Source organism: Marmota monax, unplaced genomic scaffold (assembly GCF_021218885.2).
Source record: "Marmota monax isolate L192 unplaced genomic scaffold, Marmota_monax_Labrador192_F-V1.1 WCK01_AAM20220418_F8-fsc00001, whole genome shotgun sequence".
In the NCBI taxonomy this organism is placed as follows: Eukaryota; Metazoa; Chordata; class Mammalia; order Rodentia; family Sciuridae; genus Marmota; species Marmota monax.
In genome coordinates, this window is record NW_026693777.1 from 42,623,653 (window position 1) to 42,648,509 (window position 24,857).

Genomic DNA, 24,857 nt, shown 5'->3' on the forward strand with positions numbered 1-24,857 from the left:
TGCCCCCCAACCCCCACCTCCAATTTAATCTACAAAAGAAAAAAAAAAAAAAAACAGCCATGTGGAGATTTTGCCATTTCCTTATTTTTATTGTTATTGTTTTAATGGGGTCTAGTATCATCTTTCCTCCTGTTCCTGACCCTGAGGACACAGTCAGGTGTGGAGTTGACAGGTGATCTGACCTCCCAGACTTGCATCTTTTTAGATAGCTGGGAATCTCCTGCTTCCAAGGTTCCCCAATTACCTGTTCCTTGACCATAAGAAAATAAAGCCATACTGCTCCTTTGGGTGGCGAGTTTTAACTCTGTGAGGCACAGAACACACTCCCCAAGGGGGTTAGTTTCTGGGGAAAATATTAAATAAATAAAAACTGTGATATGAATTTATGAAGTTGTTCCTAATATAAACAGCAGAGGAACTACTGTAGGCCAGAGAGCTTATGTGCAGAGTTAAGTGGGGAACAGATAGAGCCAGTCCATGAGGACAAAGGACTCTGTAAAAGCAGGGACTTTTGGTGAGGCTTTTAACTCCACCAGACAACCCAGGGGATTTAAAAAAAAAAAAAAAAAAGCTGTCCTGGAGGACTGGATAAATGTTACAAACCATGCCTCATTTGCCTGAGAATCCATTGGTTCCCAGTGAGGAGGAAGGTAAAAGAGAAAGTTAAAGGAAAGAGAGAACAAATTAGACAGAGATTACACCAAATAGCCATTTTGTTTATTCAGCAAATTCACTGCGTGTCTCCTTTGTGCCAGGCCACTGCTACTTGAGTAGCTCCTGCATGCCAGGTATATTTTGCTTGCTCTTATCTTTAATTTTCTCAACAATCCTTCAAGGTGGGTATTACTAGTCTCATTTTTCAGATAAGGAGACTGAGGCTTTTAGAAGTTACAATTGGCCAAGGTCACCCATCTGACAGATGTCAGGCCTAGGGTTCAGATTCAGTCTATTGCAGGGAAGGCCTGTGTTTGTTCCACTCCACCATACTGCTTGTCATCAAAACATGTACCTTTCTCGAAGTCTGGTCTATTGTGTTCCCCTTTTGTCAAAGTGAGATGGGCCCCAGACAAAAAGGCCTTGGCCTCTCCTCCTCTCCTTGTTTTGAGAACTCTCCCTGCTGGCTCCTTCTCACTTCTGTGTGTCCTCCAGCACTATACCCCTGGGTTCCTGATAACCTTTTTTCTTTCTTGTAGTGCTGGAGGTTGAATCCATGGCCTCAAGCATGCTAAGCAAGCACTCTTATCACTGAGCCACATCCCTAGACTCTGATGGACTTTCACTTTTGAAGAGTAGTCTTGTCTGGTGGTTGGAGAGGAAAAGGGCATCCCAAACGAAGGCTCCATCAGCCAAGCCTTTAAACAAAGGAGCTAGGAAAGGATACTGTCAGCTCTCCAAGGCCTTGAGGGCTATGGCGGGCTGCCTAACTACACTTCTCTCCTGCCTAACTACACTTCCCTCCTGCTCCATAGCTGGTTCTATCCTAGAGCAGGAGGGGTAGCTGCCATAACTGTCGCTTCCTTTGTCACAAAGAAGAGAATTCCCGTTTCAGGAAAAGTTCAGTGATTTTTACCTGTACTACCATCTTCTAGATGAAGATATCCTACACTAGTCTCTATTTTCTCTTACCCTTAGGACATTCTTCCTCCTAACAGCTTTCTGGACATTACCCTGTGGAGAGAATTCTGCCTCATGTCCTCATAGCCCATCTGCCCAGCTTTCTCTCCTGCTTAGGAACCTTTATAAGACTGAACCAGAGCTCTGCCCAATTTCAACATCCTCACCCCATGGTCAAACATGCTTTGGTCTATAACCTGAACTGAAGGCATATCTGTACAAGTATTGGTGCTTGGGAACAAATTGTGATTCTTAGAATTCAAATTCTCTTTCTTGAATTCTCTCTCTCTCTCTCTGTTGTGTTGGGGATTGAACACAGGGTTCTATGTATGTTAAACATACACTCTACCCCTGATCTACAGCCTCAGTCCAGAAATCAAATTCTTGATTGCAATAGTTTTCAGACATCTGAAATCAAGGGCTCTGCCTAAACCTCCTCTACCCAAGTCCCATTCTCTGGGAGTCATGGGCTCCACACTCCAAAGTCATATAATTGTGACTAGGAAAGCAAGAGGAAAACTTGAGTTTGAATACATCACCCTTGGCCCAGGTACACCCCACAAGCATAGGAATGTTTCCAAGCCTTTTTAAACTTCCATTGATCAACCCCACACCAATGCTTTCACCAGCTTCATCCCATCACATTCCTGACCAGCTGCTTCTTGGTGTACCAGGGAGTTGACACTGCCCTCTAAAGCATCTTCCCAGGAGCCTCTGCTTCCCACTGTACTCTGAAGCCAGGAAGCCCCCTCCACCTGGTAAGTGTAGCATTCGTCCAATCCCTACAAAGCCAGTAACCCATTCTTAGAATCTAGAGGTGGCCTTGGCCCCCAGTCCTCAACATATTTTATAGTCCAGACCCTTGCCACTTAAAAGGTGCGGTTCAGGAGCCAACAGCAGAGGCCTCACCTGGGGCCTATGAGAGGTGCAAGCGCTCAGGTTTTCCCCAGACCTGACATTAGAATCTGCATGACTCTTCACATGAGAGTGTGAGAAGAGTTTTCTAAACAGTCAGGAAGAGATACCCCTTTCTGAGTAGGCGGGCTGGGAGTGAAGCCAAGAGCTAGTGAGGAAGCCTGAGCTAGGACCCCCCAGTTCAGGCCTCACATATAATGGTGGAGTCACTCCTGATCACAGGAGTCTCCCTAGCGCCTCAGAAGGCAATGAGAGGCCCACAACCCTCCAGAAAGGAATAACCATGTAGGGTCAGAGAGGAAGGAAGCTGAAGGGGCCACGGTGAGATCCAGGCACGAACTCAGGAATAAATGGCACGTGTCACATAAAAAAGAGAGGAACACCTGCCTCGGCCAAGCATAGATGCAATGGTTCTCTTTGGGCTCCTACCACCATTCTGCCCCCAGCACTGTCAGGCACCTACAGCCAAGAACAGCTCCCGCTGTTCAGCCTAGAGCTGCCGGATGACTGAGTTGCAGAGTCACTGTCGCCCACCGGGTAGATTACTGGTAGAGGGTGCTCAGGAAATGTTCACTGAATTGAAAGGAAGCCACAGCTTGTGCAGAGCCTGGATAATTCACCAGACGTGGGCCTCCAGGGAGGGGCAGGAATGGAGATTAAGTCAGAAAGACAAGTCCTAATGTCCGTACTTAGCTGGAATTGTGTTCTTCTGTCTTTCAAGTCTCTGTCTGAGTCCATGGCCTTGGTGTGGAGAGGTGGGGGAAGAGAAAAAGAAAGAGAAGGCAGGAAAGGACCCCAAGGTGCAGGGCCAGGCCCTTGCCTCCATTCAGAGTGCATGGGATGTCTGACCTGGGTGTTGAAGAGGGGCATGCCTGCTTGTGAGCTCTCCCACCTGCTGTGGGCACAGGAGGTGGTCCCCTGCCCAGCCCATTTCACTGCAGAGGGAAGACCTTTTCAGACACCTTCCTTTCTCTTCCCAGTCCAATCCCTGTCAGCTGCAAGACCTCCCTCTTTCTGGATCTCATTCTCCTTTCCAGGAGAAACAGGAGGCTGGCAAGAGATTCCCTTGGTTTGGCTATCCCAGGGGTCTGGGACTTGGGTCACCTGGGTGAAAGGCAGGGGTATGGGAAAGGGCTTGAGCCTGAGTTGGCCGTGACAGCTTTGAGGCTACCTGGACCTGAGGAGACAAAAGCCTGCAGCTGGAGAGAGCAGCCAGGTGCCAGGGGAGTCCATTGCTGGGTGCTACTAAGCTTTGCTGTCTTGCAAAGGTAGGAAAGACTTGTGGCTTGGGCAGCAGTAGGCCCAGGTCAGTGATACCAGCTTTAGACACCAGGCACCAGCTTAGGAATACTCCAGGGGTTGTGCCTGTACATGAAAACTGCACAGAGATGTGTACATCCTGTGCAGGGAGGAGGCAACTCCTTGCCCTCACAAGATGGCCCTGCCACAGAGTTTGCCACACTGCTCAGTCAGACTGGCACAAGCTCACTGGCAATCAGATGCCCATCATGCAGAAGTCTCTCATCTGAGTTCTTCCCTCCTCTTCTCCCCAACCTGGCTCCCCATCTCCCATGCACTATGCTCAGCATCTTCCTGAAGGGCCAGGACCTCCTGTCCTACTCCTCACACCTGAGCCTCTTCCCCTTTGACCTGTTCCTCTGGGGGCCCTGCTTCTTGATACCAGTCTCTGTTGGGCCCCTACCTTGCTAGACTTGTCCTCTCTGGGCTCTAAAACCCCGGTTCCTTTTTGTGGCTCAGAGCAAGTCTGGACATCTAGCCCAGACTGCTGGGCATTCCATCCCAGGGACTGCTTCTCAGAGCCATCTGGCCAGGACACAGAACTCTCCTGGGCCTCAGGCCTTGGACTGAGCATACAAATGCTCTCTCCAGGCCCAGGACTGCTGGCTCCTCCTAGAGAGAGGTCAAGGGGAGCCAAGTCAGTTTCTTCTGGAGAGCAAGGGACTGAACTGGCTGTGGAGGCTGCTGTGTCCCCTTGTGGCCCCTCTGGGGATGACAGGGTTGAGCTAGTTGCAGGAATCCTTTCTAGTCGGCCTGGCCCTGTCTCGCTCTGCTTCTGTTCACGCTCCTCCTCTGCACTGGATGTCTTTCTGGGGCTCTGGCTTCCCTGAAACAAGAGAATAGCCTGGCTGGCTGGCAAACTCAGGGATCATGTCCCCAGCCCACCCCATCCAATCTCCAAGTACCCACTTCATGACTCTGCAGCTCCTCTTTATCTTCCTTCATGTCCCACCTGTAGGAACAGAGCATGTGGCAGGCCCTATGCCTACCCTTACCCCATTTCACATCACCCCAGCCAGTGCCCATGTCCCCCCAGGGAGAAGCTAAAGCCCAAGGTTCCCAGAGAAAAATCAGACCCAGAATAAGATTCCAGAATGCTTCCCTCCCAGTTTGGCTTTGTTCCCCAACTCCAACCATTTCCCCTGAATGCTACCCACCTTGGCCCCATCCTGGGTCCCCAGCTGCTGTTTATGGCCAAGCCTGCTGTACCTTAGTTGCACACCTTGAGTTCCTATGGGGACTCCAGGCATGTCCCTGCCTGCACTGCCTGAGAAAGGCACTCCTCACTTCCCAGGGGAAGGGAGCTGCTGTAATTACTGTGGCCTCCCTGAACGCCAGGCTCTGTTCCTGCTGCCTCTGCTGCTGGTCTCTCCTGGTATCTCATTAACCTGCAGCAACAGCAGCCAGCAAGGAGGCAGGGGCCCAGGGGACAGAGCAGGCACCTGGATCCAGCCCTGTCCAAGAAGTCAGGACAAATAGATGCCTGCTTTGATTTTTGTCCCCTGCTACCTATTACCTTCGGGCTCTGCCAGTCAGCCTTTCTGTTCCTCGGGCTTTGCTGACTGTGGCTATCGCCATCGAGGGTCTGCCAAGCTGTCCACCCCGACCTGCAGGATATGGTCCACAAATTAAGGAAAGAAGAAGGCTGAGGCAATTGGTATCTCACCAGCTGATGGGATCCTGCTTCTTCTCCCCCAACTCACCTTTTCCATCAGGTGGCAATGGTGGGGGCTGTATCTTCCAGTGGGTCCTGGGTCCTAAAGAGGGACAAAGGAAATGGGGAAAGGGTGGGGTGATTAATGATCAAAAGCAGAAACACCAATTCTTCTAGTACCAGGAAGTTACCAGTCCTGATCCAGTTGTGGGTTTTCTACTTCCCCAGAAAAGCCCCCACCTGGCCTCCTGTGCTAGTTTTGCCACTTTCTGGCTAGATGACCTGATTGGCCTTTTGAGGCCCCAGCCTCCTTGTATATAGCATGAGGGCACCAGAAACCCACAGGCTGTTTCTGCAATAGGCCAGGGGAGGACCAGTTGGACTTTCACCCAGTATAGACTGAGGCCTTGAAAGACCCCAGTGGAGGCAAGCTTCCACAAAACCTCCTCCAGGGGCCTTTTGGGGCCAGAACCAGCAAGAGCTGTGGACTCAGAGGACAGTCGAGGAGGTCTGATGGTGCAAGAGAGGAGGAAGATATCCTCCCATGCTTCCTTTCAGCTCTGAAAAGAAGTAGGAAACCAAGAAACAGAGAAAAGGAGGAGAGTGAGAAATGCCAAGGTGCAGGGGATGAGGTGGGGTTGGCTCACCCCTTCTGCCTCCCGCCCTGGCCGAGCCTTCGTCCCTAGGCTTGCTGCAGTCCTGTAGCCTGTGTAGACAGAGGAGGGAGTCAGGTTGCTGGTGGCTGGGTGGACAGAAGTTGCTTCAGGCTCCGTACTAACACAGCCTCCCCCAGCCCCAGCCCCAGAACTGAAGGCAGCAGGGAGATGATGGGCCAAAGAGAGAGGTGGGGGCACCCAGTGCCCACATAAGCCCTGAGCCCAGGGCCTTACCAGAGGGCCCAAGTAGGATCTCTCCCTCCAAGCAGCACCCACACGTAGCCCTACCCCAGTTCCATTAGCATGTCAGCCCAGCAAGATTTGCAGCCCTGCCACCCACGTGGGCTTGGTCTTGTCCAGGTCCCACGGGCGGCGCCAGTCACCCTGTGCATCTCTGTGCCGGGCAAGGCGCGCCAGGTCAATCTGCTCCCGCTCCTGCTTCCACTGTGCATAGTCCCAGCCCACCTCTGGGGGCTCCCCCACTGGCCTTCTGGGAGCTAGGCCTGGGACCACGCCGGGACTCCGGGGTTCACGAGCACCCTGAAAGGAGAAGACACTCAGCCCCAGTAGTGGGGAGGGGAAGAAGCAGGAAAAAGATTGAAGTTGTCTGGAGGGTCCACTAACCCACTCTTTTCTCAAGGTTTCCACGTTCCCATGTAAAAATTAGATCTGTTCCATCTCTACTAATGTGCCGTGGCCATGATTTCCATCCACTTGTTAGATGTGAGTTTGGGGAAAGTAACTAAACCTCTCTGTGTATCATATCCTCATCTACAAAATGAGGCTAACAACAGCACCCATACACAGGGTCCTTGCAGAGGTGTGTAGAGTGGCCCAGGGTGGGAGGGACATCCAGAGGCTCTGAGCAAGAACGAGGACTAGGGGCTGCTGCCACCTAGAGGTCACGGCTGGCACATGGCCAGTCTTCCACACTCTCCCCACAGGCTGCCACCAGCCAGGCTAGATAGGGAGGGGGCTGGATCTCTGGCTTCAACTGTCTCTCCCCCAAAATCCACCCAAAGTAGAAACTGGCCACAGAAAGGATGGAGGGGCAGAAATTCTCACAGGTGCTACCTAGGTCATATCCTGCTGATGAGAGTCTGACTCAGCTTCTCTGCCTTTTTGAAAATGTACCTTCCGTGAAGAATCTGAGCTGGTGGCTATCTGCATGGAGGGGCTGTGGCCCTGGCTTACTCCAAGTGGCTGATCTGTCCCCTGGTTCCTTGCTCTGGCAGGCTTTTCACTTACGATCCGTTTGGCCTGGGGAAGGTGAAGATGGACAGCATGGCAGGGCCAGGGACAGGAGACTGCCCCTACTCTGAGGTCTAGATGCTCCCCACACCTGCTCACCTTGGCTTTATTTTCCATGGTCACGGCCAGCTCCACTCGTTCCCCCAAACAGAAAGTTTGGTCCCCATCATCTTCATCCTCAAGCATCTCATGGGCCACTCCAGGTTTGAGGGGGCTCCTTGCCCAGTTTCTGCTGACCACCCGCTTTTCCTGCAGAATCAGGTGTCCATGCCTTCAGGCCACATGAGCAGTGCTGGGCAGGACCTGGGTGCTGGGTTCTTTAGGTATTTCTTAGGCCTGAGTTCTAGCCTGGGCCCTCCCTGGAATGCCCAGAGAAGTTGGTTCTATGGGGAGTTCACATGCCAACAGCATTAGGTTATCCAGGGCCCAGGGCCACTCAAGGCTCAAGATGCCACAATGGCCCGTCATCTTTGAGCTGGGAAATCCAGAGCTCTCAAACAATGCAGCTTTGTCCTTTAGACACTGTTCCTGGCTTTCATCCCCAACTTCTCTGTCCCCCACTTCCTGCAGGGTTTTTAGACCTGGCTCTGGGGATTAGCAGAAGCCTGTGCTTAAGGCAAAGATGCAGGCTGTGGGGCTGGGAAAGGCTATAGGGAGACTTCTATTAGGTGGCCTTTTAGCTTCGACCTGGACTGCATGAGGAGTTAATGGGTGAATCCAGAATGGTAAATAGGAGACGAGGGCCAGATGCAGTTGTCCTCCCCTGACATGGGCTGGACTTCCTTCCTTGCCATCCCGCCCTATCTCCAGGGTGAGCTTACACCAGGAATCTGGCTGATGGTGACGGTGAGGCCATCAGGTTGGAGGAGCTCTGGTGTGGTCACAGCCATACCCCCCTGCTCAGCCTGCCGACGGTCTTCCTGGATTTCCTGTGGGAGGGCCGGGGGTCAACACAGGCCACGGCCCCCCAGATGCACAGAGACACAGATGCTGACAGGCCTACATGAAGAGACACCAGGGGGACACCAGGAGGCAGAGACACCACATCACAAGTGCCCGAGATCCTGACCAAGCTTCTGAGAGGGAACATGTTCACCCCAACCCTAGTCCTGGGCCTAGAGACACATTCCAGCCTGCAGGGAGAGCCCGTCATGCAGGTAGCCACCTTTTGGTCAGCCAGGGGCACCAGCCAAGTTGGTCCTCTCAGCCCTGTTGCAGACCACTCACCTGGTACCTACGTAATAAGGCTTGATTCTTCTTGCGCAGGGCAACTATCCTGCGATCCAGCTCAGCATCCTTCTCTTCTTGCTTGCTCATCAGGGATTCAGCTCTGTGAGGTCCCTACAGAGGGGAGGGAACCCATGCTCCTGCCTGCTGGACCTACACCACCTTTACCCCACCTTTCACATTTACCCAATCAGCCTTATTCTAACGACCTGGGAACCAGGCCCCAGACTCATAGTTCAGGCCACACAAGAGGGTTCGAGTTAGGAAGATGGTCCATAGAAGTCCCCAAGCCTCCATCCCAGTTCCTCCAGGGTACAGGTGAGGGTCTAATACTCATGACCACAGTGCCCAGCAGCAGCTGCCCCTCCCCCGGCTCTCCAGGGAGCTCACTGCTGAGCAGCGCCTGGAATAGGAGTTATAAATGGCTCTGGCAGTGGAACCTGCCGTGACTGGGAAGCTGCCAGGAGATTTGGAAGGTCGAGGGGGGAGCTGTTTGCCTTCCAATCCAAAACCACAGATAAAAAGGGTCTTCCAGCTTGGTCCTGGGCTCTCAGGCCCTGGACCCCACTCTCTGGACCTAACCCCAATCCGCAGGAAAGAACCGCTCCCACGGGCCCAGCCCTCCAGGCCTGAGCCACTGGCAGACAAGGCAAAAGGGGTATCTATGTTTTAGTCTCAGCCAGGGAGCCCTCCAGGGCAAACCATGTCCCTGCATCGAGATCCTGGGTCCCTCCTTGCCTGGCTGTGGGGTCTCTGTTGTAGCCAGTGCCCCTGGCCAGCCCTCTACCCGCCTCAATTCAGTCCTCTTCCTCCCAGGCCCAGCTGTCCCTGGAATGTAGCTACCTGGTATCTCAGCCCTCCCCAGCCCCAAGAAGCCCCCCGCTAAAGGCAAGGTGCCACTCACAGCTGAGTGCATGGCAACATCGAGCACCAAGAGAATTCCAGAACAGCCCCGGGGGAACCAGAGCAGGAGGGAAGCTGGAGCCACCGGAGCCGGGCCTCTGCCGGCCTCTCCCTGCCGGCTTCGCTGCTCAGCACACGAGATCATGTTGTGATTACAAAAGACTCCTCTGGGCTCCCAGCCAGGAACACTGCAGCCGCCACCCCCACCCTTCCACTCTCAGAGGGCGAGGACCAGGGCACTGGCAGCCAGCTGGTCCTGCCCAGCACCTCTCCCCGCCCTGCCCCAGTGTCCCCAGACAGACTGGCGGAGACTTCTTCCTGGTGGGTCAAGCCCACACAGGAGGCCTTGTCCCCCAAGGTCCTTCACCCAAGGTCCTATGCTTCAACAGGACCCCATCCTAGACCCCCTGTGGACAAGACAGGTAGATAGCAGAGGCCTTTGTGCCTCACATTAAGACAAGAGGCCTACGGGACACAGCCCAGTCCATCCAGCTCTGTGGTCTGAGCCCCCCCCCGCCCCCCCCTCTTTAGGGTGCCTCCCTTGGCTCTCATCACTCAAAATGATCAAGCCTCCTAGGCCAACACGTACTACACATACCTAAAATGCTACCACTAGTCATTGGTCCCTTTAGGTTGAACATTGTCTTCTCTGTATTTCCCAAAAAAGCTACTCTTGGCAAGCTTCGGTATGAAAAGCCAAGCCTTTCTCCAGGGCCCTTAGCCTTCCTTTCTCCATTCCTCACACTGGGTCCTTCCTGGCCTTGCTCTCTGATGCTGACCATTTCAGCCTCTCTAACTCTAAAGGAGAACAAAGGCCTTCTGAGGAAAACCTCTCCTAAATCATCCTCATACGCCTAAGCCAGTGTCTCTGCCCAGGGACCAGCCTGATGAGCAGTCCCATCCTGGGACCTCAGAGGCCCAAGGCTTGAGGAGCTGGGGAGAGGGGTGGATGCTCTCTCTGTCTTAGGAGTGCCTGGCATCTCATTCAGTATCAGTAGTTACAAGGCACTAATACCCAGGCCCTGGAGTGAGTGTCAGAAACCTCAGCATTCCCCACATTCCTGATTGACCAGGCCTCAGTTTCCCTAACCTCTCACCACAACTTGTCCCTTCTGTGACTGGATCAAAAAACACCATTGCCTTCTTTCTCCTCCCAGATCAGCCCAGGCAGCTAGAGGCCCACCTCTCCTCCCCTGGAACCACACTTTCAGCCCACCCCCTTCTCCATCACGCTCAGCCCCTTTCCTGTTCAGGCCTTCACCCCTGGCCCCACCCCATCCCTGCAGCCCCAGAGTTCCCATCCTGCTTGCAAATGCCACTGTGCTCTCTCCTTCTTTCCTGCCGGATGTTCCCACTGAGTCAGACTCAGCTACTTTCCCAGCAACAGTGACGCACCCAGACTCCTCACCCTAGTGTGTGTGTGTGTGTGTGTGTGTGTGACACACACACATACACACACACACACATACTTGCTGCTTCTCCCACCCTTTCTATGTTCTGCCTCACACAGGCTGAGTTCCAGCCCAGCCTCAGAAGCCTCCAGAAGCCTCAACTTCCCATTATCTGCCCCACAATGTGTTGTTGGAGCAGGGAGGCCTCCAGAGCTTGGCCTGGGAGGGAGACCTAATGCTCTCCACACTCTCTGGAATACAGGGCCCCAGAGCAGGGTTGGGGAGGAGAGATTTGGACAGAGGAGGATGCAGGCAAAGTCTTGATTCCCTGCTGCATCCATTCCCAGCTAGAGTGGGCAGGCACAGGAAGAAATCCAGTTGTCCTACTGGGAAGGGTGACCTTGCAGGGAGAGAAACCCCTACCCTAGAGGCAAAGGCTTAGTAGCCTATCAGGCTGGAGACCCATGTGTCCAGGCAAACCCACAGTCAGACAGGGACCTACTGTTGCTGGCCACGTGCTTCCAAGTGTTACTCATACAATATATCATGCCTCTGCGCATCCCCCACATTCTACCACTTTCTCTAGAACCTGCAGTTTTCCCTGTCTGCTATCCAATTGGACAGAGGTTGTCTGAGGGCAAGAATAATGTGCCAAGTCCTCAGGATCCCCAGGGCCTGGCACAGTGCCCCCTGCATGCTGCAGAGTCTCCATCAGCTCCTGCAGAGTGAACTAACCTGTGCTGTCCCAAGCATTGCTGTGCATAGATTATGATGGTCTTTCTGTCCACCCAGAATGCACACAGCCCTGAGAGCCAGTGACTGTCAAAGCCTACTAAGAATGCTCTCCCTCTGTCCTGGGGAGAAGTCCACAGGAAGCAGGGAAAGGCAGAGGAAATGACCAGTGTGATGTTCCCACGAGACCAGGTCTGTTACTCTCTGCCACCACTAGGGGGAAGCAGCATTACAAAGCCTGGCTTTGGATGAGGGAAACGCATGTCCTCCCCTGTTTCTCCCCAGCACCTCTTAAGTCTCAGTCACCACCCCACCTCACAACTCCATCAGACTAGAGAGGCCACACAGTTGTAGAAGTCACATTTTATTTATGATAAAATAGGCCCAGAGAGGTGAAGCCATCTGCCTGGGCCTCCATGCCTGTTTTTGTTGCAGATGAGCCTGGAAGTCAGGGCTGGTGCCTCCCTGCCCAGGGCTCCTTTCCCTGATGGCCCTGCAATGCTGTTTTGGCTGAGACCCCGCTTTTTGTTCTCCCTCTCTCCGTGGGGCTGGGCCAGTCATCCCAGCATCCCAGGGCATGGCACAGGTCTCTGGATCACAGCTCTTTCCTGGTGGGTTCCCCACCTCCCAGACCACCGGCCAGCTCAGGCGACAGCCCCACCCCTGTGGCAGAGGGCATCTGGACCTGATTCATGGTGATTAGAACATAGACATAGAGCCAACCTGGAGACAAGATGGTTGTGAGACGCCTTTTCTCTGAGGAGAAAAGGGAAGAAAGGCCTACTGGGGAAGAAAGACCTAACAGACCTGGGAGCACAGGTCTGGCAGGGGACAGGGCTACTCAGGCCATATTCATCCAGAATGTCTGTCCCTGTGAATAGGTGAACAATAAAATATCAGCACTCTAGTCCTTGCCCTTCTTATCCTTGTCCTAGAATGAGGCAGGCTGGCATGGAGTTCAATCCCTTCCCTCCTTACTGACACTGTCTCTTATCTCTCTGATTTTCCTCTATAAATTGGAGTGCACATTTCTCATTGAGTCATTTGGAGACAAAATGAAATAACATAATGACATCTATACCTGGAACAACGTGTGACTCATAGCCAGGCTCAAAGTTGTTTTTTTCTGGCTTCAGGTAACTTCATGGAAGCCAACCCTTAGCATTCATCAAGGGGACCCAAAGGCTGCCTCCCCCAGCCCTTGGGGCCTGAGCACACTGGGGACTTCTGGGTTATGGGGATCATTTGAGACCTTGGAGGGCAGGCCCTGAGGTACCCCCTCAGTGTCTTCTCTGTGCCTTCCTTCATGTCTTCTGCACAAATCCTGCAAGCCCAGGTTCCTGCACCCTCCATCCCTCCAGGATGTCCTCCCTGTCTACTACCTTCCTCATACTCTGTTCCCTTTCAAGTCCCAGATTCTGACTGTCATCTCTTCCAATAAGCACTGGTGCTCCTGGAAGCAGTCTCTGTGTTTCACCTGCCTCTGAACCCCTCTGGCTGTTCCAGATTCACATCTTAGTACTCAGGAACCATCTTCTTGGCTGGGGGCTAAATCCTTAGTGATCCCTAGTGTCTCTTGCCAGCTCTTGGTGGGTGGGTGAATGTTGAAGAAGAGGATGGACAAGCTGGAGAGCCCAGTTACCACACTACCTCCTAATGGGAGGGCAAGAGGGGGGCTTAAAGTACCTTTTCTACATACCCACTCCTCTCCCTATGCCTTATTAGGGATATTCCTGTCTCAAGAAACAGTCTTGACTAGTGGTCTGTGTGTCAAACCAGGCCTGGCCCTGGGTGGGAAGACCTAGAGTGCATGAGGTGCGGCTAGAGGGACCCGCCCTGGGAGGCTCCAGCTGCCAGGACAAAGTCTGGGCCCCGCCTTTCCAAGAACACACATGCCAGAGTAGGGTGGCATCTGAAGGCAGGAGACAGGTTGAACTGGGAGCCACTCCAGTTTGTTCTGCAGGATACACCCAGGGCTGGACCACCATGTGCTCTCTAGCCCTTGACTCAGTGGTAAGAGGTGTACCCTGGTGTGAAACTGAACCCCTTAGGGTTTCCCTTGTTCAGGCCTCTATTATCTATGCAAAGAGAGCTCACAGTATTTTTCCAGAACCCCACATTATGACCCATCTCAGAGTTGCTACCAAAGATTAAATGCTGTGCCTGTCAGGCCTTGCCTGCCACATTCCATTAGCAGGGCACCTACCGTGTGCTTTGCATGACCTGCACAAGAGAGAACTCACTACATGGGAAGAGGCAGGGAAATGGTGGTGGCTTTTCTAAAAAGAGGACATCAGGTTAGAAAGTATAGACCAGACTAAGGAGGTCACTGAAGGGCAGACTGACAACAAAGTAGTCCAGGGGCTCACTGACAGCTCCACAACAGGGGCTGATGAGGTCATGTGGCGGTTTAGGAAGCTGAAGCCAGAAAGGTTCAGTCAAGAATTTGTGGGGACAGGTGTGAGTGATGTTCAGACACTGTAGGGAGCTACCTGGGCCAGGCAGGGCAAGGAAGGTCTAGGGAAGGAGTGAGCAGGAGAGTGTTCAGAACCTTAGCATGGCTGTAGGTGGGCATAGAACCAAATGGCACTAAGGTCTCAGTCCTAGGGGTCATTCTGGAAGCAGGGAGCACAAAGGGCTGGGTGCATGTCCCCAGAATGCTCCTCCTTCTAGGCCTGGAGGAAGACGTGTGATAGGGGCAGGCAAGGACTAGTAAGCTAGCCTGGGACAGACAGGCTTTATCCCTGCCCTGTCACATGGATATAGGTGTGGGTCAGGTCACACCCTGTAGGAGAGAAAGGTTTGGCACAGTTTTGAGAGATGGAGAAATGGCAGAAGCCACTAGAAGATTGAGGAATGGCAGGAAGCTGAGAAGGGGGCCTTTGAAAGTGGCTGAAAGGGCGCGTTTGGGAGCTTTCTCCTGGTATAGATGCTTCTAGGCAGAAGAGGGTAATCAGGGCTGAGACAACAGAGGCCAAAATGCCAGGTCTGGGACACAGTGGTCACCCTGGTCACTGTGGAAGAGAGGAGGCAGCCTGAGAGTGGGGAGTGAAGCAGAGTGACCAACTGTCCCAGTTTGCTTGGAACTGTCCCTGTTTTAGCTCCAAAATGCCTATGCTAGAAACACAGTTCTAGGGACACAAGGATGTTGTGGGAAAGGAGGATGTTGAGGGAGGGTGGGCCCTGGAGGGCATGTCTCAGGAGCCCATCATGAAATGCTGATGGATATCAGAGGCCAAAGATAGTGACATATCCAGAAGGCATATGCCCGGTTCAGAGCAAGGGAAGGAATGATGGGGCCAGAGAGTCAAACAGATCACCGGTGCTTACACAGGCCCGAATCACACCTTGCACTCACAGCTAACATTGGCAAAGCCCTCACGCCTGTGATATCATTTGATCTCTTCTAGCTCTGGTGTTATTGGCTTCTCTATGGAGATCAGGGTCAGCAACCTGTCCAGGGGTCTCTGTGGGTGCACTGTGCCCTGCTGCACCTGAATCATTAACAAGAACGCGCTGCAGCACGGTCTCCAGCCCAGACCCAGGGCAGCCACCTTTGCCCTCATGCCATCAGAAACCTGTCTACCAAACCAGGCAAAGGCACCTGGCTATTTGGCCTCTTCCCTGCTCTGCAGGACAGCTGGGGAGGCAGGGTAGTCTTGTTGGCTCTGCTGACAGGTCACAGAGAAGATCAATATCCTGCCTTTGGACCTTCACTGCATATCCTCACCCTCCCAAGACCCCCACCCACTGCCTCCACTGTCCAGGAGACCTTCAATCTCTTCCTGTCCTCCTCTCTCCTCTCCCTGATCCCAGCTCCTCACCCCTCAAATGGTTCCTCTTATTCCACCCAGTTCCCTTCTTCTCCACTCTGTGACTTTCTGGCAGGAAGGTGCCACCTCTCTCTGCCAGGGAATAAGTCCAAGCACATGCTGAGCACTTACTATCTGTAAAGCACAGTGTCAAAGGGTAGAGGGGACACACACATGGCTAAGGATCTGCTAGCCCTCAAAATTTAGGGTTGGGGAGGGGAACAAGGCCATGAATGTACATATCTGTTATAGACTGACTCTGATGTGCCCACCACTGCTCTGGCATCCTCCTCTCCTCTCTGGGGCCTCCTGGCCCTTAGGCCAAACTTCCCTGTCTTCTCTGCATGCAAGGCAGGGCTTGTCTCCTCCACCTAAGGCCTCAGTACCTCCACTGCTCACCCCTCATGACCTGGGCTAGGGCTCAAGTCCTGACTCCAGAGGTGACAAGAACTGGAGTCTGAAGTCTTGATCATCCCCCCACCACACACACCTTTTTCTTTTAGGCCCATGAGAACATAGGCCTCTCTTTTCAGCTTCCTGCCAGAGGCTGGGGGTGGGAGATCACAGTGTCAAGGTCCCTGAAGGGGAAACCAAAGAATCCCTGAAAAGGAGGGCTTGGAGCACTGGTGAGGGTTGCGTGTGGGAAGACATGAGAAGTGCCCCCCCACGACCCAGCTGGGAGCCTGGAGGACACCACCACACCTTTGAAAATTTCCCCTGGGACTCTGTACCTCTCCAGCAGCCCACCAGCTGTCCCTGTCCTTGCTCCCATCAAAATAGCAATGAATTATGCCAAATGGAGTAATAGAACCCCACCTAGTCATAAACCAAAGTCCTCTGCCTAGGATGTTACCAAGGCAGGCTGGAGTTTTTCAGAAGAGAGTTCCTAGAAGGGGAGATAAGTTAATATGAAGAAGAGCCCAGGGTCTAGATTCACACAGTCCCTGACTGGAGCTAACTACACAATGACTGAGTCACCTCAAGTGTCTTACCATCTTTGAACCTTGCTCTCTCTCTCTCTATATATATATACACACACACACATACATATATATATATCAAAGAGGAAAAGATCATATATATATATATAATCATAAACCCTCCAAGAGCTGATCTGAGATCACTGATACTATAGAAGAGCTTGGCATGCAGATACTTTCCTTCCCACCATGGAGAAAAAGAATCACTCTTTGTTCCTCTCTATCTTCCAAGTTGTTTTCTGATGAAGGTTATGGTACTTTTGATTTACAGCACTAATTTAAGTCAAATTGACAGGCCATAAACTGCACATATTTAAAAGGTGCAGTTTGATGTTTTGCCATATGAATGCTCCTTGAAACCATCAACAGGCAAGATAATGAATATATCTACCAACTCCAAAGTTTCTTCATGTTCCTTTCTAATGTCTCCTTCCGCTCCCTCCCCCTCTACCCTCTTCCTAGGCAAACATTTGTTTGCTGTCACTGTCAGTGAGTTTACATTTTCTAGAATTTTATAGACAAATGTATGCAATATATATTCCTCATGTCTGGTTTCTTTTGCTCAGCATTATTATTTTGAGATTTCATCATATTTTAGCCTGAATCAATAGCTTATCCTTTCTTATTATTGAACAGTATTCCATTGAATGAATGTGCCATGATTTGTTTATTCATTCCCTTAGTGATGAACATTTGAGAAGTTCTCAGTCTTCAGCCATTCCAAAAGCTTCTATGAATATTCAGTACAACTCTTTATGAGAATCTATGTTTTCATTTTCTGGGTATGTGTTACTTTTTTGTTTGTTTGTTTCAGTACTGGGGATCAAACCCAGGGCCACATACATGCTAGGCAAGCATTCTACCATTGAGCTACATCCTCAGCTTTTTTAAAAAAATTAATCTAGCTAGACATGGTGACTCATGACTGTAATCCCAGCAACTGGGAGGCTGAAGCAGGAGGATTGCAAGTTAAAGGCCAGCTTCAGCAACTTGGTGAGGCCCTAAGCAACTTAGTGAGACTTTGTCTCAAAATAAAAAATAAAAGAAAGCTGGGGATGTAGCATAAGGGCAAAGTGTCCCAGGGTCCAATCCCCAGTACAACAAACAAATAATCTAATGCACTGACATGCAGCTAGCTCATGAGGCTCTTTATAGCAAACCTGGAAACAATTACTTCTTTAACTTGCTGCTTCTGATTTCACATGGCTTCTGTCCTCTTTGATTGAAACAGGGGACCAGCCAAGACCCTTTGCCTTGCTAAGGATGGAGTCTTTGATGTTCTCTGTTTTGTACAACATTGTGAGATAGGGAAGGGCACTTCCTTCTTCTTGCAGAAAAAGAAAATTAAATATGCAAATAAAAGAGAAAAAATAAACACAAATATAAAGCACAGAAAAGGAAACCAGCCATTACCCAGCAATAACTAACTCCAACCCCTCGTGTAACTACCAAATATTTATTGAGCATCTGCTAATGCCAGGAGAATTGCTAAAGGTTAATCCCTAGGAATACAAAGGTGACTAAGAGAGCCACCACTGTCCCTGTGTTTGAAGAGCATAGAGGCCAGTGGAAACAAGATACATTAGAAGAAAGGATCCAGGGAGACAGGAGACCTTGTAGCAGGGGCCACTGGTCTGTCTTCCAGAGCACACTGAGCAAGGGGTTGTGGCATATAGCCAATGCCACAAGGGTCAATGGAATGGCTCCCATGAGGGGCTTGCAGAATGCAGAGAAAGCTGACTGCCTGGGTTCCAAAATCCTGGGTCCCTTCTCAGTTTGTCTAGATTCCATCCTGAAAGTCTCCTTTTCTGTGTGTGACTTCTATTCCTAGGTTAATACCCTGGCTTGAGCAGCACATTTGAGAACTTGGGCTTGGGACTAAGTACCCAGGGCAAGAATTCCACCAGGCCCTCCACTCGGGTCACTATATCCCCTCCACCTGCTGGAGGGAGATACTCATCCTGTCTTGTTTGTAGGAGCTAACTGTGGAGTGTGAAGCACTCACATATGGCCTGACATTTAGTGGGAGCTCCACAAATATTTAGAGCCAGTACTGGGTGCTGAATGTCTTTGCCAGGGTTGGGAACCCCTCCCTTGGTTCTATGGCATCTCATTAACAGACCAATCTCATAATGGGTTGTCCCTCATTCTCCCCATCTGTTCCCCCCTCCCCTGCCCACACATCCTGCTTCCAGCTGCTCTTTGCCCAGAGTAGCTCATCCCTTCTCATTCACTTACCCTCTGCCCATGACTCTCTCAGTGCACCTGATCCATGCCAGCCCCTCCCTATCCAATATAAATACACTGAGCACAGACAGAGTCTCAGGCTTCCTGCTCTTGCTCTGTACTCTTGGGTAAGAACCTGGTTTTGTTTGCTGGGGTGGGGGTAGGGGTGGGGGTTCTTTGTGAGAGTGCTTCATGTGCCTGTTTGTTTGTGCTCTATCTGGGTAAATGTGTTTGATCATTGTTGTTGTACATCTGTGTGTGCTCTCTGTCTCTCATTTGTGCAACATGTGTCTGTGTGCTGTGTGGCTGCTGTTAAGCCCTCATATCTACCCGTCTGCCCTGTCCCACTCCTGGGCTGAGCCCTTGCACTTCCACTCTGTACTTGAATTTTGACTTATAGCCTCTGCCATGACTTATAGAGGGGCTTAGCTAAGAGTCAAAGGGATTGCATTAGGTCCCTTCCAGAGCTGCCAACTCAAATAGCCAGACCTGAATTTGTGAGATATATTCTAAGGACTATCTTTTCTCCTTTTTCTAACCCAGATCCTAACTGGCCCTAAGGTTTTTGTAGCTTCTCCCTCCCACAAGTCCAGCTTCCTGGGTCTCTTCCAGCATCATCATTAACTAAGCAAAAGTTGAGGGAGTAAATAGAACCATGGGCAGCTCAACAGAGTCGAGGGTAGCTCAGTAGTAGAGCACTTGCTTTGCATGTGTAAGTAATCCCCCCCACACACACACAGTGGCTCAAAAAATGCAGGAGGCTGTCCTACAAGGGGCCAGCACTGTTATATTAGGGGTGTGTGTGTGTGTGTGTGTGTGTGTGACAATTTGCTCAAAATATAACAAATATTCTCAGCAACCATATGAGTATCAGAGAGCCCTGATGACAAGTATTTGATCCTTAAGTGCACTGGGTCCATCCTGGAGTTGTCCATTGTGACTTGCATGCCAGACTCAAATAAGCAGAGCCAAACCTCAGCATTTCCATCCAGTGACAGCATAGCTTGTTGGTGAATGACAAATTGGCTCAGAACTCAAAGTTCCCACTGCCTTCCAATTCTGGAGGGAGGAAACAGAAATAAGCAGCTAGGACCCAGGAAAGCTTTTCACTCACTTGTGTTATAGGGCATGGATAATAGGATCCTCTGGGTCCCCCAAAGGTCCCTATCCACCAACCCATCCTGCCCTTCCCTGCTCTTCCAACCCCTATGCTCAGGGACCTCTAGGGACAGGAGTACTGTGACCTGGCGTATAGCAGGCACTCAACATGATCAAAGGCGATCCAAGTGGAATTGAACTAACACATCATTATGAGTCTGGGTGTGGATCTTGGGGGTTCAGGGAGGTGTAAGAGTGTGGATCCAAGGAAACAGTACATCTCTTGTCTCTCTTCTCTCTCCATGTGGATAGACCCCCTCCAAACAATCAATGCCTGTATTGACACCCAGAGTGACATCTCCACGTTGAGTGCTATGCTAGGCCAGGTGGAGTAGTCTTACCCCTTCATCCTTTAGAGGGGCTTTGTGTGTGCATCCCTGAGAAGAAGTAAAGGGTTTAAGATATAGATCACCATAAACTAAAACTTTATCTGTCAAACCACAGGTATTTCTTGTGTCACTCCCTGCTCTTGCCCCATAAAGATGGATCCAGGTAAGCAACATGGGTGGGAAGCTATGGGGTGAAAGAAGGAAGGAGAGTGGTGAAGGCAGGGCCAATCAGACAGACATATCTACTGCTTGCCAAAAAAAAAAAAAAAAGTGCGTATGTGTGTGTGTGTGTGTGTGTGTAGGTGGCAGTAGGGTTCCAAAATGCAAACAAGCCCTTATATTCTGTAGAGCACTTCACAGTTTAAGAAACATGTTCACACATCCTTCATCTCACTAGATCTTCAACCTCAGGAGGAAACAGACAAGTGCTTTACACATGAGGCCAAGGGAAATTAAGGGTCTTGCTTGGGGTGAGACCACAGAACGATCAGTCTGGAGTCCAGAACACAGCTCTCAGTAGCTGTGCCACTGGCTCTCCTAAAAGGCACAAAGTAATAGTACTTTGATTCCTTCCAAAGGAGGGCTTCAGAGCACTGGAGACCATTCAGGTGACTATTGCTGAATGAGCCCACTGGACCTACAAAGTAGATTTCCTGCAGGAAAACAAGGCAGAGTTGAGCTAGAGAGATTTCCAAATAGCAGGAGGCATAAGCAAAGGTCCAGATGTGAGTTATAAGGAGGAGCCAACAAATAGCTCTGAGGGGCTACGCACAGACTGGGTGAGATAAATGAGATGTGAGGGAACTAAGGTGGGGGCCCTTGCAGAAGCAGAAGAGGATGAATCAGAGTTTGCCACAGTGGAGCATTTCTCTAATGCCAGGATGTTTGACCAAGGCGAGGAGGACAAATAGCTGACAGAGTGTGGACACGAACCCACGCTTCTTCATTGGCCCTGTGCCACCTGGGAGGACTCCGCCAGTCTAGGGCACACAGGGACTCACAATGGAACTTTGTATTGACTTTCAATATGAATCTGTGGTTGAGTGGATGAATGGAGGAATGATTGTCAGGCAAAAGACCAAGTCTGAAGAGCCTTGTTGGGGGAGGGGAACAGATCAGTGCCAGGGAGAAGACAGGGTTTTTAACTGCAGAACCAAATGACCCAAGTTGCTCCTTTTTTTTTTCCTCTTCCCCTCCCACAGGTCCAAAGGTAAGAAAGTTCCCCAATCCTCTCCCTGTTTTCTTCCCCACTACCAACTACCATGCCCTCCAGACCTTCCTTCCTAGATCCCCTTTCCAGAAATGAAAGTCAGGAGCAGGATTGGGCAGCAGTCCCATAGGGTGAGGCATTGCCGTGTTCACCCAGCCCCTGCTGCTACAGCCTCCTTCCTTGGCATTCTCTCTGTTTTCCCATCTGTCTCCTCCTTTCCTCACTTCCCCTCCCTGCCCCAGCAGCCCATCCTCTCTCCTGCTGCTTCCCCACCTGTTCTACCCTGCTCTGCTTTCCTGGCTACCCCCACAGCCTTGCTGGATGGATGGCTTGCTCCCAAGCCCCAGCCACACTGCAGATCCCCCAAGACAGGCTTCTGCCAAGAAAGGAAGTTGGTCTGCCCTCACCCTCTTCTCCTACATCAGCTACCACAGCAGACCAGTTCCCTGGTGTGGATTTGTGGCCCCACCACAAAAAAAGAGCCATAGAAGGAAAAGCAGGTGGAGTAGGAAGTGGCTGTTTCCAGGCATCACTGAGCCCGGATGGAGCAGGAGCTGCTCTAACATAGTCACAGGAAAGCCCTGGAGCCTTGATCTTCCGAACTTTTACCCTAAGAAACAGAAGCCCTGGAAAGGGGCATAGCTTCACCCCTGCTCCACAGGGGCCCAGACCCTCAGTGTCTAGCACAGAAGCAAGATGGTGTCTCTCTCTCCTTCCCTGGGCCTGTGGTAAGAAACAAAGAAATTCCCTTCATCTTAGGGCCTCATAGGTAGTTGTAGTCAAGACAGAAGTTTAAACCACACTTTTTTCCAGTCGTCTTCTGGCTAAGGAGTAAAACATTTTTTATTTTTATTTATTTATTTTTTAAAATTTATATACGACACAGAATGCATTACAGTTCTTATTACACATATAGAGCACTATTTTTCATATCTCTGGTTATATACATAGTATATTCACAGCACTTCGTGTCTTCATACCTGTACTTTGGAGGAGTAAAACTTTGACGTTATTTTTTAGTCTTCCTGATATCTTGGGCTCGCACCCTGCTCAGGGATGCCATAGGCTCACACACACACCCATTCTCATGAACACACAACCATATACTCCATGCATGCATCTATGTGCACAGCAGGCAAGTATATGCACTCACTTATATACATGTACCCAAACACAGTTATATGTATGTCAATGCAGCATACGTCCTGTTCATATACAAGGACCCACTACCTATGTAGAGAACATGCACATCTTCATCTTCCTTTCTTCTCTTGGTCTACTGCCCCTCCTCCAGCTGCTTTTCTCCTTCTCCTCAGCTCCTATCTCTCCCTAGCCCTCAGCTCCTCTACAGCCTCCCTGAGCTTCACCCTTGCTCCTAAGTACAATAAGCCTGCAGTTCTAGCTTGGAAAAGCTTCTAGAATCACTCTGCAAGGGTCCCTCAGGGAAGATGAGATAATTTTGCTTCTTAGTTACACATCAAATAAACCAAAGTCCAAGAAGTGGAATCATAGCTCAGGTCAAGAATGGAAACCAATAAATTTAGGTCCCTCCCCTCTTGTCTGCTCAGTATTCAAGGGGCTTCATCAAGGCCATCCCTACCACCCAGTCCTCCTCTACAGCTCCTTGCTAGTGCCCAGGAATCCAGAATCCCTGGGGAAGTAGAAAGAAGAGGAGTTGATTACAGGAGAGATTGGCACTGATCTCAGATTCTGACATTGGTCATTTGGCTTTCCACAGGGGCACTGCCATGGCGGCCATCCTCCAGGACCTGGTGGTCACCCACCTGGCCATGGTCCAGGGCACTGTCCTGGGGGAGGCCACCCCCCAGGACCTGGTGGGCACCCCCCTGGTCATGGTCCAGGGCACTGTCCTGGGGGAGGCCACCCCCCAGGACCTGGTGGGCACCCCCCTGGTCATGGTCCAGGGCACTGTCCTGGGGGAGGCCACCCCCCAGGACCTGGTGGGCACCCCCCTGGTCATGGTCCAGGGCATCCCCCTGGTCCACACCACTGAAGAAACAAGAAAAAAAGACACAAGATGAGGAACCTGAGAAGGTTGCCTTCCTGACCTGGCACTAGACATGGACCAGAATCTTCTCTTCCTAATAAACAGCCTCCTGGAGGCCAAGTTTTATTCTTTAAGAGTCTGTCTTTCTTCTCATCGGTTATGGTTTGAATACGAGTCATCTCCCAATCAACTCATGTAACAGATAAAGCAGGAATTCTCAAAGATGAAATGATTAGCTTATGAGAGCTGTAACCTAATCGGTGGACTAATCCATTTGATGGGTTAATAATTTGAATGGATTACTGGGTAGTAACTGTAAGCAGTTAAGGCGTGGCTGGAGGAAGCTGGTCACTGGGAACATGCCCTTGGGGATTATACGGCTTTTCTCTGGCTCCTCTCTCTGCTTCCCAGCTGCCATGAGCTGAACAGCTTTACTCCACCACGCTCTTCTGCCATGATGTTCTGCCTCACGTCATTGAGATGGTCAACCATAGCCTGCACCTCTGAAATCATGAGTCCAAAGAAAACTTTTCCTCCTCCAAGTTGTTCTTGTTGGTATTTTGGCCACTGTGATGAAAATCTAACACAACATTCAAACTGGCACTCAAAGGGTCTAGTTGTTTCTGGGTTTCCCTGTTGTGAAAACAGAATAACCAGTCTGGTATTCTCTAGAACTTGGCTCAGTGATACCCATAGCAGGTGGTTGTATAAGGTCAACTTCCTTTGTGTTCTTTCTCAACTCTTCTCCCTACCATAAAGGGTCCTGCATGTGGCCCATCACCTCTATCCTGTCCCATACACCCAAATCTTGTGGGCATTCCAAGGTTCCAGCTTGCACACCTCATTCTACACAGCTAAAGCCTTCAAAAGCTCCCTATTAACCAGGTGAATTTCTCACAATTCCCTGAAAATATACAGTTTTCCAACCTCATGAATTTTGCAGTTCTCTGTCTGGGTCAGACATCCCAGGTCAGGGATGCCCTCCCTGTCTCGTACCTCCACATTTTCAGAGCCTTCCAAGCCAGTAGAAACCCACCATCTCCAGGAAGTTTTCCCTAAGGCCTATTAGGAAGAAGGTCTTCCCTCCTCTGCACACCGCCCCTTCTCTATCACAAGCTGCAAAGAAGAGATGGCATCAATCATCTCATGGGCCTGACCACAAGGGTTCTGACTCTCTGAGCCCCATGCTTTCAGCACCAGAGCCAGGCACTGGACAGCCTGCTTGCTGTGAAACCCTTTCTGTCTATCCAAATCCCACGCCCAGGACCCTCTCCACTCCCCAGCCTCCAGGCTTTTCATATTGCTAATATCCTAGTTCTGTTACATCCCTCTAGCCAGGCCTGTCTCAGGTCCATTACCTCCAAATGTGCTCTTCTGTCTATCCCTCAGAGCTATTCCCCTGTGGGTTACAGGCAAGTGCCCAGGAGTGAGTGGCTAACTGGTCCCTCCCAGGCTGAGGTGGGAAGTAGTGGTGACTGTAAGAAAAGGGAGC

General features: G+C 51.0%; 1 protein-coding gene across 3 annotated transcripts; it reads right to left on the reverse strand.

Annotated features, from left to right (window-relative positions):
• Window positions 1–695: 695 nt before the first annotated feature.
• On the reverse strand, window positions 696–9,676 carry Ccdc9b (coiled-coil domain containing 9B). Of its 3 annotated transcripts, none has more exons than XM_046461162.2 (11): window positions 9,521–9,676; window positions 8,617–8,730; window positions 8,211–8,318; window positions 7,489–7,638; window positions 7,273–7,398; window positions 6,626–6,678; window positions 6,130–6,188; window positions 5,532–5,585; window positions 5,345–5,435; window positions 4,738–4,780; window positions 696–4,654 (listed from the first exon to the last, which is right to left on the reverse strand). In XM_046461162.2, exons 1-11 carry the CDS (start codon window positions 9,662–9,664, stop codon window positions 4,112–4,114), a joined length of 1,485 nt encoding a protein of 494 aa, XP_046317118.1. In that variant the 5' UTR covers window positions 9,665–9,676; the 3' UTR covers window positions 696–4,111. The 3 variants fall into 3 exon arrangements, with proteins under 3 accessions (XP_046317118.1, XP_046317116.1, XP_046317119.1); XM_046461160.2 differs by having other exon boundaries at window positions 6,479–6,678; XM_046461163.1 differs by lacking the exon at window positions 9,521–9,676 and having other exon boundaries at window positions 6,479–6,678; window positions 8,211–8,388.
• Between the last annotated feature and the right edge of the window lie 15,181 nt (window positions 9,677–24,857).